An 18370-nucleotide genomic window follows, 5' to 3' on the forward strand; every position below is an offset into this window, starting at 1 on the left:
ATCTGTTTAAGGCGTTCATCTGTGAATCACCTATGTTCCTTGTGGTCTTAGCTCCAATTTCCTTGTCAATAAGATGGACAAAACTGAACCGTTCTGTTGGTTGGTTTGTTGCTTAACGCCACACTCAGCAAGTTCGAGGTATATGGCGGCGGTCTGTAAATAGTCATGTCTGGACCAGACAATCACGTGACCAACAGCATGAGCCTCGATCTACGCAATTTGGATACGATGATAAGTGTCAACCAAGTCAGCGAGCCTCACCACCCGATCCCGTTACAGCAAGCATGGGTTGCTGAAGATCAATTCTAAACCGGATCTTCACAGGTCGAACCATTCTGTAGACAGGGGGATATGGGTGCCTTTAGTGCCATTGATCCAGGTCAAGGATGACCCTTCTGTTAATGAAGTAGCAGAACATGTTCAGTAACTCAATCACTGGTCGTAGACATGGTCCTCAGTCTGGATCTGGCAATAGCTGTTTCCTCCCTGTTTGGCTTTTGCAACTACATTTAGTTCTAACATTTACACTAGGGTAAACATAGTGAGGTGGTGTTATAAATTAATTACTCTCAGGATAGAAAATCTTAACACTTTGAAACAATAATTCTGAGCTTTTAACTGAATTTTAGCTGCGCAGAAGAGACAGGTTAGCCATGTGGGTTGAATGCTTACTGCTAATGCCCTGGTTCGAGTTCCCATGTGACTATAATGCGTGAAGTGCATTGTCGTGTTTCCCTGTTGTAAAATTGGGGAATAAAAAGAACGCAGACACGCACACACACATACTTACTAATAGTTTCGCCATATCCGTGCTCCTTGGAGTTACCAAAGTCTTAATGACTACAACTTCGCTATTTGGGCAACTACCTGTTGTGATTGTGTATGTTGCATTTGAACAGACAGTACTGGACACATCCATTAGATTTGAGCGTCACCAAACTAATACCGTTGCTTTTTGGCCACGTAATACGCCTTATGATCGCTTAAAGCAAGGCCAGTGGAGAACAACTGTTGTCTGGAATCCAACCGGGGAAGTACAGGAGTCTGTTGAGTGTGTCACGTCTGGTAACCACGGTGTTATATGTCGTCGCCATGGGGACGTCGAAACAGACGTTACTCCATACATCTATAACCACTCATCACGTTTTAACTACAGGACTCAGTATGTCAGTAACCCACGTCTTCGGGCATAAGCGACTCTTTTCGTGCTATGTGGAAATAAGCGTTAATGAGATCTGATAGAGTTACGTTTTAGAGGCGGAAATATATATCACTACAACGTATAACTAACTGATCGGCGGAATAAAAACATAAAACACGAAGTAGTTGTTATCTGTGAATAGATTCACTGATTGATTGGTTTTCTACAGTCTATTACGTGCTTCACACAAGCGATGCACCGAAAAAAAACGCATACTCTGAAATGTCTAATCAAGTTGAAAAACGACGAAGCGCTTGCGTTATATCTTCAGATAGTCAGACAAAATCGACCAGACTCAGATTCAGTAATCATTGGTCTGCAATACAAAAACGTTTCAATCCGTTTTAAAATCAAGATAGAAACATAGCTCGTCATACTTTTCTTTCACGGTGATTATGTTATTTTCAACCATGTGTATAGGTTTGTTGGGCATTCTCCTTCAGACCTTGAAGACCCCAAACCTCGATAAAAGTTTACTCTTCATGTCTACAAGCACTGCCTACAGAGGTCCGATCAAGGTATTGAAACACTATCAACTAGTTCTGTTCCCCTGCCAATCCTGGAGATTGAATACAGGCGTACACGTGTTTTGAGAACACGTTGACAGAAGTGCCAGATGTTGCTGCAAGCATGCCGCCGTAATTGGTGTAAATCCATTTCTGGTGGAAGATCTGATCAAGTTCTGCTAGCGTTGTGTTTGAGTAAGCGATCGGCCTTCCATCAGCGTGTAGGATGTGGGACGGTTGTACTCTTGTCGAAACCATCTTCATCTCCTGCCCTTTCTTTGTAAAATGATTCTTTTTTTTGGTGAAAGGACTTCAGAAATGAAAAGCGTGTTACACTAACTGAATCATTATGCGTCTTGATGGTTGTCTCAAATGTATTGTTCTTAAGGAATAAAATCAAATATTCCTGTTTTATTACGTCGATCGTTCTAAGATTGATATATCTCAGGTTGGCTCGGGGTAGATTCTCAGACTCGGGATAGATTGTAGTTTTATCATAGCGAATAAAGACTAACCTAGGCATACCTTCATAACATAACAAACTTTTCATCCAGGCCACCCCTACCTTTCCCTCGATGAAGTCAGTTTGTAGTTAATTTAAACTTGGACAGGGTGGAAGCAAGTTCAAATATAATCCTCTATTTGATATGCGTCTTACATCCTCTCGATTGTCAAAATACCCAACGTCCAGCTTCAAATCATAACTCCCACATCCTATTGAATTTCACGTGGGCTTTCTGAAACAGTGGTTGTGTGAGTGATAACGTCTACCTGTTCCAGCAAACCACCGGGCAGTGGCTGGTCTTGATAAACACGCCAACACCAGAGGTTATAAATCAAACCAGTTTGCAGGAAACGTTGCCCTATAGATTGTTCATAACATTCTCACTTGATCAATCCATGCCCAACGAGGTATTAACTTGAAGGGGGCGCGAGATTCAATGTCATCTGGTAATTTGATGGGTTTTCCGACCGAGATGGTTGGAAATACATGCCATTTGTTTGCCGCGGGTGATAATATACTTTCTCCTGCCCATGGGGCACAGTGGAGAGGGTTTCAGCTGCAAACCCAGAGATTTAATAAACTTAAGGATTCTTTGATTTAGTCTTTTGACAGTTAACACAATGAAGCGTGGTGCAATGTCATTTTTGCTATCGCTTCAGTTCCACATTTCATCATAGTGCATATGGTCTTAACTGCCCTACGCGGTATAGCTGGTACATGAAATATCTAGGAAACTATAATTACGTATTTTAGCCCCAGTAGCGGTTCTGGTCTCGCCTATCGACCAAGCCTTGCCTGGTGGAGTGCATGTACATATGGGACACTCCAGTATTCTCCTCCCTCCAAGTGCTGGGGGACAGACTGAGCATATCCCTGTAGACTTAATGTTACGTCGAGGTACAGACAAATAATGACTGTGCGATTGAGAAGATGTAAGGTAAAACGCAACGTAAATATATGTAAGAAAATACCATATATTAGTCATATTACGTCCCCCACCCCGACAAAATGCAGGAAAAGATGAACAACGAGGAGAGTTCTATGGATACACAACTTCTTTAAAAGAAGTTGTATATTGTTCATCACACCAACTTCTAAATGCCACTCAAACAAGGTAAAAGATAGACTATAATCACCTTTGTTGATAATTAGTGATGTATTGAGAATGTTGTGACTATTATCTCAATGAGATGTTATGTGTTCGATGGTATCGACGTGTCTCAAGTTGATAAAAATAGTTTCATTCACTTGGACGCTTCACTATTGCTGTTACAGGGAAGAGATGTTTACACCCTAGCTAGAAAGAGAGTGCGGCAAGAAAACGCTCGGATTGATATCAGTTCAGATGTAAGTGTTGACGGAAGAATGGAAGTTTGAGTTGAATATTATGTTTTGTAGTGGGAATCATATAACGGCAACACTACCATAGCTATGCATTTAAGTGAGTGCAATAACTCGGTTAATATTTCAAACCAAAAGGGTTAAACTTGTTATTTCGAGCTCTCTGTATTTTCTTTATGTCTGTTGTCACAGATACTGGACAGGTCCCACGTTGTTAAGGCTAAGTATCCATACAAGACGTTGGTGAGAGGAGAACTCCCACCTGATGTAGACCCAGCAAACAAACAGGTAGATGGTGGTTTTATGATGTTTATGGAAACAAAACAACAGTTTCCAAATTTTGATTTCACAAAGCCTAACAAAATTACAAGAAACAATTGAAAAGGGATGACAATTTCCCTGTACTGGAGAATGTTATTTTTAGTTCAGGCATGACACGTTTGCAGTCAGTAGGATATTGATTGTATTTGCTATTAGTGACAGAAATATTACTTTGTGAGATATTGCGAAATTGCTTGTCAGGATTGACGTATCCGGCTAGTTCATTTATCACAAGCTGACAGTTATACCGCTTCCAGGCTGGGACAACAACAGCAGATCCTATTGGACATTCCCTTTGTACTTTCAACATCATCTCACAGACAAAGACTTCCTGGAGGTGATCCGAGTCAGTCGCTTCCAGTTCTGTCAACTACCAAAGTGGAAACAAAATCAGATCCTGAAGATGGCGCATCTCACTTCCGGTCACACGACGTCAGTCTCCACTTCACTCTCAGACAAATTGTCTATACCGTGTCTTTCCCTACACTTGCAATCGTGACGGGATGACTCTGTCTTCAGACTAGCATTTGACGGTGTTAACGTTAATAATGGTCTGGGATTCAATCCCATCACCAATAATTCAAAGGGACGACAACCAAGCCACTGAAGTCATGAAAGTATGATTGTCATAATGAAAGACGAAAGTTGCATTTTGGAGGTATGTAACATGAAAACGATTCGGTGTTAATATTGACAAAGCAAGCTGTTTAGACTGGTGCTTTGTATTCATTGTATTGCCACTGAAATAATTTCTCCTAAACTGGAGACAGTGCTCTGAAACGACATTGACCATACATTTATATACTTATTGAACACTTGGTTAACAAGCAGAACGAAACTATTATTAAACATTGATGATCTTGTTTGTCAGTTTATGTAATCACTTATTATCATGTATATATCTTGTCAGGATAAATATTAATCGAACATCGAAATAAGTTTGCATTTAGTATGTTCTATACTACAATCCTGTAAAGGCTTTTCACGAGGGGCAGTAATAGTAGCACTGCATAGGTTGCACTAACTTCTTCAAGTGGCATTTAGAAGCTGGTTTGATGAAGAGGAATATTTTTTTATTGATAGACAATTTCTTCATTGCAATAGATGTTTCAGTGTAGATCCTAACACCGTTATCAAGCAAATGATGCTTGCTATGATCAACACCGAAACGTCGCATCTATTGCAATAAAGAAGTTGTCTATCCATAAAAGGAGTTCCTCTTAATTCCGCAAATTTCTCACATATCATCTGTAGATATATAATTATATTCGTCCTCATAGTTTAACACTTCCGTTACATTGTATCTTGAAAGGTACTTGTAACATGTCTGATAACCTCGTACTATTTGTGAGGACACACAAAACATCTTACCCTCTTCCAGCCATCACATTTTGTTTATTGAACACAACTAAGAAATCAAGATTTGAATCGGGCCCTTTAGGTGTTCATCCTTTTTTCAATTTATCAATTCAGTAGAGATACATTTAGAGATGCATGTATACATATACTGTAGTATACTGTATTAGATATATTGTTCTGTATTAATGCCTTGTAAATAAATTCAGTCTCTTCATTATCATGTGTAAGTCTTGTAAGTCTGCAAATATATTGTGCATTGCTATTATTATTCAACATTTAACAGTGAGAACTAATTCAACATTGTTGACAATGTAACCATGGAATGGCGACAGTCAGCCTTTGCCCTATTTACTCTTACAACCGCGAAACCTTTCGTCAAGGATTAGGAAACTTTATCTGAACAAGTATAAGTTAACCATTATTACGTGGCCCCCATGGAAAAGTCCCCATTTCAAAATGAAGCCTATGATTTATCTGTAAAGATCTCCGTTTCCATTATCCACGCAATAACATTCTTGACATTCGTTTTCTGAGGCTTCTCAAAAATGGATATTCAAGATAGGAGATTATGTCTAAGATTGCCGAGAACCCATCGCGGAAATGAAAATATTTGTCTGAAATAGCAGTGTTGATGAAATTCCATTCCTAGGGCACTTGTTGTCACTTAGAAGCAAACAGAATGGCTCTTGGATATAGTCAGGTACTTACGAAGAATACCCAGTTAATTAGCATCCCTCAGCGGAGATGTCTAAAGTTAAAGGGTTATCCACAAATCCAACGTTAGACTTAATTTACATCCGGGTTCTTAAAATCAGCGTCAGAAAGGGATATTTCTAGCTTATCCTAAAGAACCATGTTATCATCTCCCGAGCTGCACGCTTGCCTTGAGGGTTTATTGGCAGACTCGTTCAAAATTTCATTTGAAAGAAGAACATTTATTGCCAATTTATCTGATTCCCCCAGGCTTGGTAAACTCTTGATGTGTTCCCTCACGGAGCTGTATTATCGTTTTTCTCTTACGCCAGTGTAATGGTTTACTTAAATGAATGACTGGTGTTGTTTTTCGCTTAAGAAATAATATAGCTCTATGAAGGCGGTTTGTATTGTAAATGAACAAATCTGCGTCAGAAAATAGGAACTTTGTGGCTAATAACATGTACAAAGTTTAATATTTATGAACAGCCTCATCACCATTGTGTACCAAACATACATGGATACGTATTTTTCCCTGGAATATACCAGGCGACCTCCCACTCACACGCACCCACTGTATATAACTAACCCGGGTTAGAATTGGTCTTCAGCGACCCATGCTTGTCGTAAAAGGCAACTAACGGGATCGAGTGGTCAGGCTCGCTGACATGGTTGACATATGGTATCGCATCTCAATTGTGTAGATCGATGCTCAAGCTGTTCATTGCTGGATTGTCTGGTCCAGACACAATTATTTACAGACCGCCGCTATATAGCTTGAATATTGCTGAGTGCAACGTTAAATAACCAGCCAACCAACACTATATACAACTCTATATATTGTACACGTAACCAAATAATTTTCTATTTGTAACTGATTGCAACTCTATATATTGTACTTCTCCTTTCTGGTGCGTGTGATTGCAAACACTTACAGACACATTGTGGAACTATCCCTGCTTTGCCTTGATGCCAACTGTGTGCCGTAAAGAAATTAAACAGAAAAATGGATACTAACGACGAGAAGATACCACCTCGAAATCATTTAATGGCGCCCAAACAACGTATATTTTTGTTTGAACAACAACATTCGAAGACTTAATCTCGTCTTAATGGTTAGACTTTGCCCTGTTTAGTGTCCGTTACTAATCCGAACTAAATATCCTGTGAGCAATCGCGATCTGTTATTTATTTATTTAGTGAAGTAAAGGGGGATTTTTTCGCCGGGGATGGAAAGATTAGAGGTTTCCTTCGCCTCATTCCAGCATACATTTTTGTTTTGCTACTTGAACTGGATTGTTCTTTATCCTCTAAGGTCTCCCAATAGACTCATTCAATAAAATATTGACATTGAGCCGTAGACTCCTCTTTGAAAGTCCTAGACGTTATGTCATCTAGGATATGGTCTCAACCTGATAGTATCTTGGTGCCTACAAATTAGTTACAGACAATCCAGACTGGATTCATCTGGACTATTCTGGAAACTAAATCAAAACACAACCGTTACACAAGGACAAAGTGCCAATGCGAGCATTGTCGACTGGGACTAGCTCTTTTCGAACAAACAAGGAAAGATCGATATCACTGTTCCATATTCCCGGAACGTTCCATACACAAGATATAAATAATAAACACAATAATCACAATGAACGGAATATATGGCCAGAAATCTGAAAGACAGCAATGAACTGCGTTTCCAGCTCGAACTGAAATGAGATGAGTGGTGTTCCAGCTCAACCTCAAGACGTTTCTACGAGCTGCACATCCTGTTCGCGGTCGTCCCTGTACACGCAGAGTAAATACCTCACTGATAAACAGTAAAAATGTACATAGAGAAGCATACAACTAAACATCAATATACTATCACAATAACTAGGGTATATTCCATTTTGGTCTGATATTACTTGGGAAAATGAATATCACAGGGTGATATTTCGTGCTGGTTTTCCATGAAATGCTCGTGAACATGGTCGAAGTAAAATATTCAGAATTTGCTGTGAATCGTGTCAATGTGCTGCTGTACACTTCAGTGATGAAAACCAGACTGAAATTGTCCTGGTTTTGTTTTCAACTTAATTAAACGTGTTTTGACCACTTTTATGTCCGGAACGGCTTCGTGCAATTGGCATGTTTGTAGCTGGAACAAGACAGAGCATTGTGGTACGAGCTCTTCACTTTTCACACTCAGTAATTAGAAGATTACTATCACGATGTCAACAGAGAAAAAAACTGGTCGACCAAGAGCGACGACGAAGAGCGACAACTGGCGCCCAAGAACGTTTCATCAGAACGACATGTGATACGAAACCGTGACCAACACCGTATCAAATTGGAGATGAGCTTCATACAGTTACATGTGTTAGAGTGACAACAGGCGATTTGTAATCGGTTAGACAGATGGAACCTGCATACCCGACATGCACGTGTTATACCGCGATTGTCGGACCGTCACTGCAAGACGTCGTTGGTGTCAAGAGCATGAGCGCTGGCCAAATCGTCGATGAGCAAACGTTAAGTTTTCCAATAAATCAAGCTTTACTTTCGACTTCCTTGGCATAGTGAGACATAGACGGAATGAAGGCTTCATGCCGTTAACGTTAGACAGAACAATTGATTTGGGGTCGCTCAGCAATAGTGTGGGGGTATCACTGTGACTGACAGAACATCTTTACGTCTCATTCAGGGACGTGTCACTGGTTTGTACTACCATGGCAACATCCTGAAGGCCCACATGGTGCAATTTTGGCGCCGACATGGACGTCGTGTTGTGTTTTAGGATTACAACGCAAGAGCACACAGGGCTGGTATTGTTTCAGATTACGTCCTGCAGGAGAACATCACCACGGCCAGCACTCAGTCCAGACTTATCACCCATCCTTGTCACCCAACAACCACCGACCACGCTCAACGAATTTGGCGATGCCCTGCAGGAAGAATGGGTTTAAATGAACCCAGTTTACAAGGGACGTTTGATTAAAAGTATGCCTTGTCGAGTCCGTGATTGTCTTGAGAATAATGGCGGATTCCCGCGAATATTAATGTGTCTCACTTATCATGGTGATTAGCGTAAAGGTCGCTTTGGCTACTCACCTAACAAAATCTGTTGCCATCTTCAACGACTAATTCAAATATCAGGCAGAATAGTTGTGACATATTTGATTGAATATCCCCTACTTTCTTTGAATAGTATATATGGGAATGGACAACAATTGGGAGATGACGACACAATGATCTGGACTTTGAACTTATGGGCATATTTACCGCCACAATCCGGGGATATTCCATTAAGGCTATATATGTCATGAATCAACAAGTCAATTAATGAACAGTGCCACTGTTGGTTGACAAGGCTATATACTATACAATAGTGATGGGGATTAGCGATAGAGATTAGCGTCATATGGACAATGACAATTAAGTGGTTGAGACATGTACATGTCAAGCTACATTAGCTTATGGAATTAAGTGCACATTCGTACAATGGCTACCCTGAACCAGTCGCTGTGATAACACAGTGTAGAAGTTAAATGTAAATATCCGTCGCCCGAAACTTGTAACCAGGGAGATGCTATTATATAACCGGAAATTAATACGTATTGGAGGCAATGATGGCCACTTAGAGGTTTAATTGGTGAGATCCAAGCCTCATTTTAGAGGAATTACGTAAAATTGAATCTGTTGTTGTGGATATTGCATGGTGTCATGTATAGCTACCAAACCATGGTTCATTTAGGCCAACTATTTCGTTGTGACAGGTCAATAAAATAAGCAAGCATTTGTGACCTTGTAAAATGGACAAACAAGTTGCTTAAAAAAAAAGAGAGAAAGCAAACCGTTCATATGTTTTAAGTTGGAACAAAGGTCTCGACGTATAACTTTAAGAACGCATCTGCTGTGACCCTTCCTTTCGGGAAGAAAGTTTTCCATTTGTCGCGAAGCTTTTGAGATCTTGTAAAAGGTAACTCTAAATTTAAGGATTCAATTATCTCTCTGCAGCGACTGAATTTCACCGCGAGTTTGTTGCGCTTGTTAGTGTCTTATTACTTAGGGAAACTAATACATTTGGACATCTGAAGATGAATAAACACTGCTGGATTTCAGAATTATATATATAGTTGGACTAATATTTAAGCTTAACGTGAATTTAACTCAGTAACTAAACACCGCTGAAAGAACGTCAAATGACTCATGTTGTCATTAACAGGACGCGATCGATGAGGTCCAGACACAGAGAGGAACAAAAACGTCCTGTAAGAATGTCAAAGGGTTCTGAAATGGACAAGGAGTACCCTAATACAAAGATCGAATATTGCCGCAGTCCATTATCTCGCAAATAGCATCGTCAAACCGTTAATCTTGTTACGGGATCATTGATGCTATCTACTGAATAATGTGCAGCTTCTCTCCATGTAAGTTTGCCCACAGGTAAAAGTGTTGGTGTTGCCGCAACGAAAATGGCGGATGTCAGCGCAGTTTAATATCCTCTCGACAGAGGAGAAGTCATTCAGAAGACTGGGGTGGCAATGTTCCTGAGGAGACATCATTCCCAGACGTGAATAGAGGTTTGACGACTAAATGCCATGCTTCAACTTGAAATAGCCACTTACATCAAACTTCGGGTGGATATGAATAAATTAACGTGACAAGTATTACATCTATGACCGAACCCTGTTTACATGAGAAGAGCTCCACAACAGTATGCGTAACGTCTGGTGCCACTCCATGAAGAATACAGGCTCTGTGTATGGGAGTACAGTATCTGAGGCAGTGCGCACTTTGGACAGACAACATGAACATATATTTAGACAAGATGTTATAACATTTAGGTTCGACTGAGAACAGCCCTGTCTACTGGTTGGGTACGTGAATAATTTCAGTCAGTTTTAATGTTATTACCCTGATGGACATGACCTTCTGAAGGTTTCGATCAGACGGGTGTCAAACTGTAACATGTAACACTTGGCATTGTGTATTCCGATAATTGTTCCACTATGTACATAATGTACGTAATTAAAATGAGGGTTTCGGCGAACTGACTACAAATACATAGGCCTATACTGAAAATTCATCGATCGTTTAATCAGAAGAGTGATGTCACAGATATGTTTCATGTTACGCCATGTTGAATATGTGGACTATTCCAATGAAGCTTCTGAGCTGGATATAATCATACCAACAGCACGTGGTGATTGATGACACTACGATCCTAACGACGTACTATATTCATCCCTTGAAATGATCTTTATTCATGACGTGGCAAGAAGAAGCACATAAACCATATGGGTGCTGTCGATGTACGTCAAGGTATTTAAACCGTCAGGACCGGTACCAGACAAGCGTGGACATGTTGGACGTACACACCTCTCTCTCCACCACAGACTCCCTCGACTCCTCTAGCTCTACCACACTGCAACTGTGTCGTGAAAACTGTGAGGCCATCCAATCAGGTGCTTCTTTAGTTAGTGCTTCATTTATACGGAAGGTAATTGCAAACTTGGTCAGGAACTTTCTTTCAAATCAGGAACGACCGTGAGAACTGAATTATGGATGCATCCCTTAAAATCTATAATTTGTTTAAGGCGTTCATCTGTGAATCACCTATGTTCCTTGTGGTCTTAGCTCCAATTTCCTTGTCAATAAGATGGACAAAACTGAACCGTTCTGTTGGTGGGTTTGTTGTTTAACGCTCATCAATGTTCGAGGTATATGTCGGCGGTATGTAAATAGTCATGTTTGGACCAGACAAGCCAGTGATCAACAGCACGAGCCTCGATCTACACAATTGGGATACGATAAGTGTCAACCAAGTCAGCGAGCCTGACCACCCGATCCCATTACAGCAAGCATGGGTTGCTGAAGATCTTCACAGGTCGAGCCATTCTATAGACAAGGGGATATGAATACCTTTAGTGCCATTGATCCAGGTCAAGGATGCTCCTTCTGTTAATTAAGTAGGAGAACATCTTCAGTAACTCAATCACTGGCCGTAGACATAGTGACGCACACACATGCTGACTAAATTGTCTCAGATTCGGCCTATAGTTTCGCCATATCAGTGCTCCTTGGTGTTACCAAAGTGACAATGACTACAACTTCGCTATTTGGGCAACTACCTGTTGTGACTGTGTACGTTGCATATATAAAGGCGGTACTGGACACATCCATTAGCCATGTACGTCACCAAACTAATTATAATATCTTTGATTTTGGCCACGTAATACGCCTTATGATCGCTTAAAGCAGGGCCAGTGGAGAACAACTGTTGTCTGGAATCCAACCGGGGAAGTACAGGAGTCTGTTGAGTGTGTCACGTCTGGTAACCATGGTGTTATATGTTGTCGCCATGGGCACATCGAAACAGGCGTTACTCCATACATCTATAACCACTCATCACAGTTTTACTACAGGACTCAGTATGTCAGTAACCCACGTCTTCGGGCATAAGCGACTCTTTTCGTGCTATGTGGAAATAAGCGTTAATGAGATCTGATAGAGTTACGTTTTAGAGGCGGAAATATATATCACTACAACGTATAACTAACTGATCGGTGGAATAAAAACATAAAACACGAAGTAGTTGTTATCTGTGAATAGATTCACTGATTGATTGGTTTTCTACAGTCTATTACGTGCTTCACACAAACGATGCACCGAAAAATACGCATACTCTGAAATGTCTTATCAAGTTGAAAAACGACGAAGCGCTTGCGTTATATCTTCAGATAGTCAGACAAAATCGACCGGACCCAGATTCAGTAAACATTGGCCTGCAATACAAAAATGTTTCAATCCGTTTTAAAATCAAGATAGAAACATAGCTCGTCATACTTTTCTTTCAGGGTGATTATGTTATTTTCAACCATGTGTACAGGTCTGTTGATCATTCTCCTTCAGACCCTGAAGACCCCAAACCTCGATAAATGTTTACTCTTCATGTCTACAAGCACTGCCTACAGAGGTCCGATCAAGGTATTGTAACACTCTCGACTAGTTCTGTTCCCCTGCCAATCCTGGAGATTGAATACAGGCGTACACGTGTTTTGAGAACACGTTGACAATAGTGCCAGATGTTGCTGCAAGCATGCCGCCGTAATTGGTGTAAATCCATTTCTGGTGGACGATCTAATCAAATTCTGCTAGCGTTGTGTTTGAGTAAGCGATCGGCCTTCCATCGGCGTGTAGGATGTGGGATTTGTTGTACTTTTGTCGAAACCATCTTCATCTCCTGCCTTTTCTTTGTAAAATGATTCTTTATTTTGCTGAAAGGACTTCAGAAATAAAAGCGTTTTACACTCCAATTGAATCATTATGTCTTGATGGTTGTCTCAAATAAATTGTTCTTAAGGAATAAAATCAAATATTCCTATTATATTACGTCGATCGTTCTAAGATTGATATATCTCAGGTTGGCTCGGTGTAGATTCTCCCAGACTCGTGATAGATTGTAGTTTTATCATAGCGAATAAAGACTACCTAGGCATACCTTCATAACATAGCCCATGCATGCCATACCACAGGATTAGAAAACACCACTTCCCAGTGGGGTAACTGCCTTGAAACAAACTTTTCATCTAGCCCACCCCTACCTTTCCCTCGATGAAGTAAGTATGTATTTAATTTAAACTTGGACAGGGTGGAAGCAAGTTCAAATATAATCCTCTATTTGATATGCCTCTTACATCCTCTCGATTGTCAAAAAACCCAACGTCCAGCTTCAAATCATATCCTGTTGAATTACACGTGGGCTTTATGAAAGAGTGGTTGTGTGAGTGATAACGTCTACTTGTTCCAGCACACCACCGGGCAGTGGCTGGTCTTGATAAACACGCCGACACCAGAGGTTATAAATCAAACCAGTTTGCAGGAAACATTGCCCTGTAGATTGATCATAACATTCTCACTTGATCAATCCGTGCCCAACGAGGTATTAACTTGAAGGGGGCGCGAGATTCAATGTAATCTGGTAATTTGATGGGTTCTCCGACCGAGATGGTTTGAAATACGTGCCATTTGTTTGCCGCGGGTGATAATATACTTTCTCCTGCCCATGGCGCACAGTGGAGAGAGTTTCAGCTGCAAACCAAGAGATTTAATAATCTTAAGGATTCTTTGATTTAGTCTTTTGACAGAAGCGTGGTGCAATGTCATTTTTGCTATCGCTTCAGTTCCACATTTCATCATAGTGCATATGGTCTTAACTGCCCTACGCGGTATAGCTGGTACATGAAAATATCTAGGAAACTATAATTACGCATTTTAGCCCCAGGAGCGGTTCTGGTCTCGCGTATCGACCAAGCCTTGCCTGGTGGAGTGCATGTACATATCGGACACTCCAGCATTCCCTCCTCCCTCCAAGTGCTGGGGACAGACTGGAAGCATATCCCCGTAGACTTAATGTTACGTCGAGGTACAGACAAATAATGACTGTGCGATTGAGAAGATGTAAGGTAAAAACGCAACGTAAATATATGTAAGAAAAATACCATATATTAGTCAGATTACTTTCCTCCCCACCCGACAAAATGTAGGAAAGATGAACAACGAGGAGAGAGTTCTATGGATATACAACTTCTTTAAAGAACTCCTCGTTGTTCATCACACCAACTTCTAAATGCCACTCTAACAAGGAATAACATGGCCTATAATCACCTTTGTTGATAATTAGTGCTTGCACTTGAGAATGTAGTGACCATTATCCTCAATGAGAAGCTATGTGTTCGATAGTATCGACGTGTCTCAAAGTTGATAAAAAAATAGTTTCATTCACTTGGACGCTTCACTATTGCTGTTACAGGGAAGAGATGTTTACACCCTAGCTAGAAAGAGAGCAAAGCGGCAAGAAAAACGCTCGGATTGATATCAGTTCAGATGTAAGTGTTGATGGAAGAATGGAAGTTTGAGTTGAATATTATGTTTTGTAGTGGGAATCATATAACGGCAACACTACCATAGCTATGCATTTAAAGTGAGTGCAATAACTCGGCTAATATTTCAAACAAGAAAGGTTGTTATTTCGAGCTTCTCTTTATTTTCTTTATGTCTATTGTCACAGATGCTCGACAGATCCCACGTTGTTAAGGCTAAGTATCCATGCAAGACGTTGGTGAGAGGAGAACTCCCACCTGATGTAGACCAAACCAAGCAAACAGGTAGATTGTGGTTTTATGTTGTTGTTGATGGAAGCAAAACAACAGTTTCCAAATTTTGATTTCACAAAACCTAACAAGGTTACAAGAAACAATTGAAAGGTGATGACAATTTCCCTGTACTGTAGAATGTTATTTTTAGTTCAGGCATGACACGTTTGCAGTCAGTAGGATATTGACTGTATTTGCTATTAGTGACAGAAATATTACTTTTTGAGATATTGCGAAATTGCTTGTCAGGATTGACGTATCCGGCTTGTTCATTCATCACAAGCTGACAGTTATACCGCTTCCAGGCAGGGACAACAACAACGGGTCCTACTGGACATTCCCTTTGTACTTTCAGCATCATCTCACAGACAAAGACTTCCTGGAGGTGATCCGAGTCAGTCGCTTCCAGTTCTGTCAACTACCAAAGTGGAAACAAAATCAGATCCTGAAGATGGCGCATCTCAATTCCGGTCACACGACCAGTTCACTTTCAAACCAATTGTCTATACCGTGTCTTTCCCTACACTTGCAATCATGACGGGATGACTCAGTCTTCAGACCAGCATTTGACGGTGTTAACGTTAATAATGGTCTGGGATTCAATCCCAGAACCAATAATTCAAAGGGACTATTAAAGGGACGACAACTATTTCACTGGAGTCGTGAAAGTATGATTGTCTTAATGAAAGACGAAAGTATTTACTCTAACCACCGCGAAACCTTTCGTCAAAGATTAGGAAACTTTGTCTGAACAAGTATAAATTAACCATTATTACGTGGACTTCCATGGGAAAGACCCCCATTTCAAAATGAAGTATGTGATTTATCTGTAAAGATCTCCGTTTCCATTATCAACGCAATAACTCGAAATTGGTCTTGACATTCGTTTTCTGAGGCTTCTCAAAAATGGATATTTCAAGATAGGAGATTATGTCTAAGATTGCCGAGAACCCATCGCGGAAATGAAAATATTTGTCTGAATTAGCAGTGTTGATGAAATTCCATTCCTAGGGCACTTGTTGCCACTTAGAAGCAAACAGAATGGCTCTTGGATATAGTCAGGTACTTCACGAAGAATACCCAGTTAATTAGCATCCTCAGAGGAGATGTCCAAAGTTGAAGGGTTATCCACAAATCCAACTTTTGGACTTCTGTTTACATCCGGGTTCTTAAAATCAGCGTCAGAAAGGATATTTCTAGCTTATCCTAAAGAACCATGTTATCATCTCCCGAGCTGCACGCTTGCCTTGAGGGTTTATTGGCAGACTCGTTCAAAAATTTCATTTGAAAGAAGAACATTTATTGCCAATTTTTCTGATTCCCCCAGGCTTGGTAAACTCTTTGATGTGTTCCCTCACGGAGCTGTATTTACGTTTTTCTCTTTACACCAGTGTAATGGCTTACTTAAATGAATGACTGGTGTTGTTTTTACGTTTAATAAAATAATGTAGCTCTATAAAGGCGGTTTGTATTGTAAATGAACACATCTGCGTCAGAAAAGAGAAACTTTGTGGCTGATAACATGTACAAAGTTTAAAATTTATGAGCACAACGATCCATGTCATGGAGACATTGGACGGCCTCATCACCATTCTGTACCAAACATACATGGCTACGTATTTTTCCCTGGAATATACCAGGCGACCTCCCACTCACACGCACCCACTGTATATAACTTACCCGCGTTAGAATTGGTCTTCAGCGACCCATGCTTGTCGTAAAAGGGTAACTAACGGATCGGGTGGTCAGGCTCGCTGACATGGTTGACACATGGTATCGTATCCCAAATGTGTAGATCGATGCTAATATTGTTGATTACTAGATTATCTGGTCCAGACTCGATCATGTACACACCACCGCCATATAGCTGGAATATTGTGCAGTACGAGTGCAACGTTAAATAACCAACCAACCAACACTATATACAACTCTACATATTGTACACCTAACCAAAGGAATTTTTTATTTGTAACTGATTGCAACTCTATATATTGTACTTCTCCTTTCTACGACGTGTGATTGCAAACACTTACAGACACATTGTGGAACTATCCCTGTTTTGCATTGAAGCCCAAAAAGTGCCGTGAAAAAATTAAACAGGAAAAGGGATACTAACGACGAGAAGATACCACCTCGAAGTCATTTAATGGCACCCAAACAACGTATATTTTTGTTTGAACAGCAACATTCGAAGACTTAAACTCGTCTTAATGATTAGACTTTACCCTGTTTAGTGTCCATTACCCATCCGAACTAAAATATCCTGTGAGCGATAGCGATCGCGATTTATTTAGTGAAGTAAAGGGGTTTTTTTTCGCCGGGGATGGAAAGATTAGAGGTTTCCTTCGCCTCATTCCAGCATACATTTTTGTTTTGCTACTTGAACTTGATTGTTGTTTATCCTCTAAGGTCTCCCAATAGACTCATTCAATAAAAAAGCGGCGTAAAACCAAACTCAGTCAGTCAGTCAGTCATTCAATGAAATATTGACATTGAGCCGTAGACTCCTCTTTGAAAGTCCTAGACGTTATGTCATCTAGGATATGGTCTCAACCTGATACTATCTTGGTGCCTACAATTTGGTTACAGACAATCCAGACTGGATTCATCTGGACTATTCTGGAAACTAAATCAAAACACAACCGTTATACAAGGACACAGTGCCAATGCGAGCATTGTCGACTGGGACTAGCTCTTTTCGAACAAACAAGGAAAGATCGATATCACTGTTCCATATTCCCGAACGTTCCATACACAAGATATAAATAATAAACACAATAATCACAATGAACGGAATATATGACCAGAAATCTGAAAGATGCAAATGAACTGCGTTTCCAGCTCGTCCTGAAATGAGATGAGTGCTGTTCCAGTTCAACCCCTGGGCGCGTTTTCACGAGAAGCTGCACATCCTGTTCGCGGTCGTCCTGTACACGCAGAGTAAATACCTCACTGATAAACAGTAAAAATGTACATAAAGAAGCATACAACTAAACATCAATATACTATCACAAAAACTAGGGTATATTCCATTTTTGGTCTGATATTACTTGGGAAAATGAATATCCCAGGGTGTTATTTCGTGCAAGTGTTTTCCATGATATGCCTGTGAACATGGTCGAAGTAAAATTCAGAATTTGCAGTGAATCGTGTTAGGTGTGCTGCTGTACATTTCAGTGATGAAACCAGACCGAAAGTTGTCCTGGTTTTGTTTTAAAACTGAATTAAACGTGTTTTGACCACTTTTATGTCTGGAACGGCTTCGTGCAATCGGCATGTTGTAGCTGGAACAAGACAGGCAGCATTG

At 40.4% G+C, this 18370-nt stretch overlaps 1 protein-coding gene across 1 annotated transcript; it reads left to right on the forward strand.

Moving 5' to 3' along the window:
* The first annotated feature begins 1683 nt into the window (after positions 1-1683).
* Positions 1684-15601, forward strand: LOC124255863 (advillin-like). Its single transcript, XM_046689807.1, has 4 exons — positions 1684-1719; positions 3488-3559; positions 3746-3841; positions 15419-15601. The coding sequence occupies exons 1-4, from the start codon at positions 1684-1686 to the stop codon at positions 15599-15601; spliced, it is 387 nt and encodes a 128-aa protein (XP_046545763.1).
* Positions 15602-18370: the final 2769 nt, after the last annotated feature.

This window comes from Haliotis rubra, unplaced genomic scaffold, assembly GCF_003918875.1.
Source record: "Haliotis rubra isolate DU_JTF1 unplaced genomic scaffold, ASM391887v1 Scf61, whole genome shotgun sequence".
Lineage (NCBI taxonomy): Eukaryota > Metazoa > Mollusca > Gastropoda > Lepetellida > Haliotidae > Haliotis > Haliotis rubra.

What these genes read in the sequence shown, in the direction of transcription:
- LOC124255863 (XM_046689807.1), top strand. Translation starts at nt 1,684, where the DNA reads ATGTCTACAAGCACTGCCTACAGAGGTCCGATCAAG. An exon ending in GGATTGATATCAGTTCAGAT is followed by an intron (nt 3,560 to 3,745) that starts GTAAGTGTTGAC and finishes CTGTTGTCACAG; the next exon opens with ATACTGGACAGGTCCCACGT. An exon ending in TAGACCCAGCAAACAAACAG is followed by an intron (nt 3,842 to 15,418) that starts GTAGATGGTGGT and finishes TTGTACTTTCAG; the next exon opens with CATCATCTCACAGACAAAGA.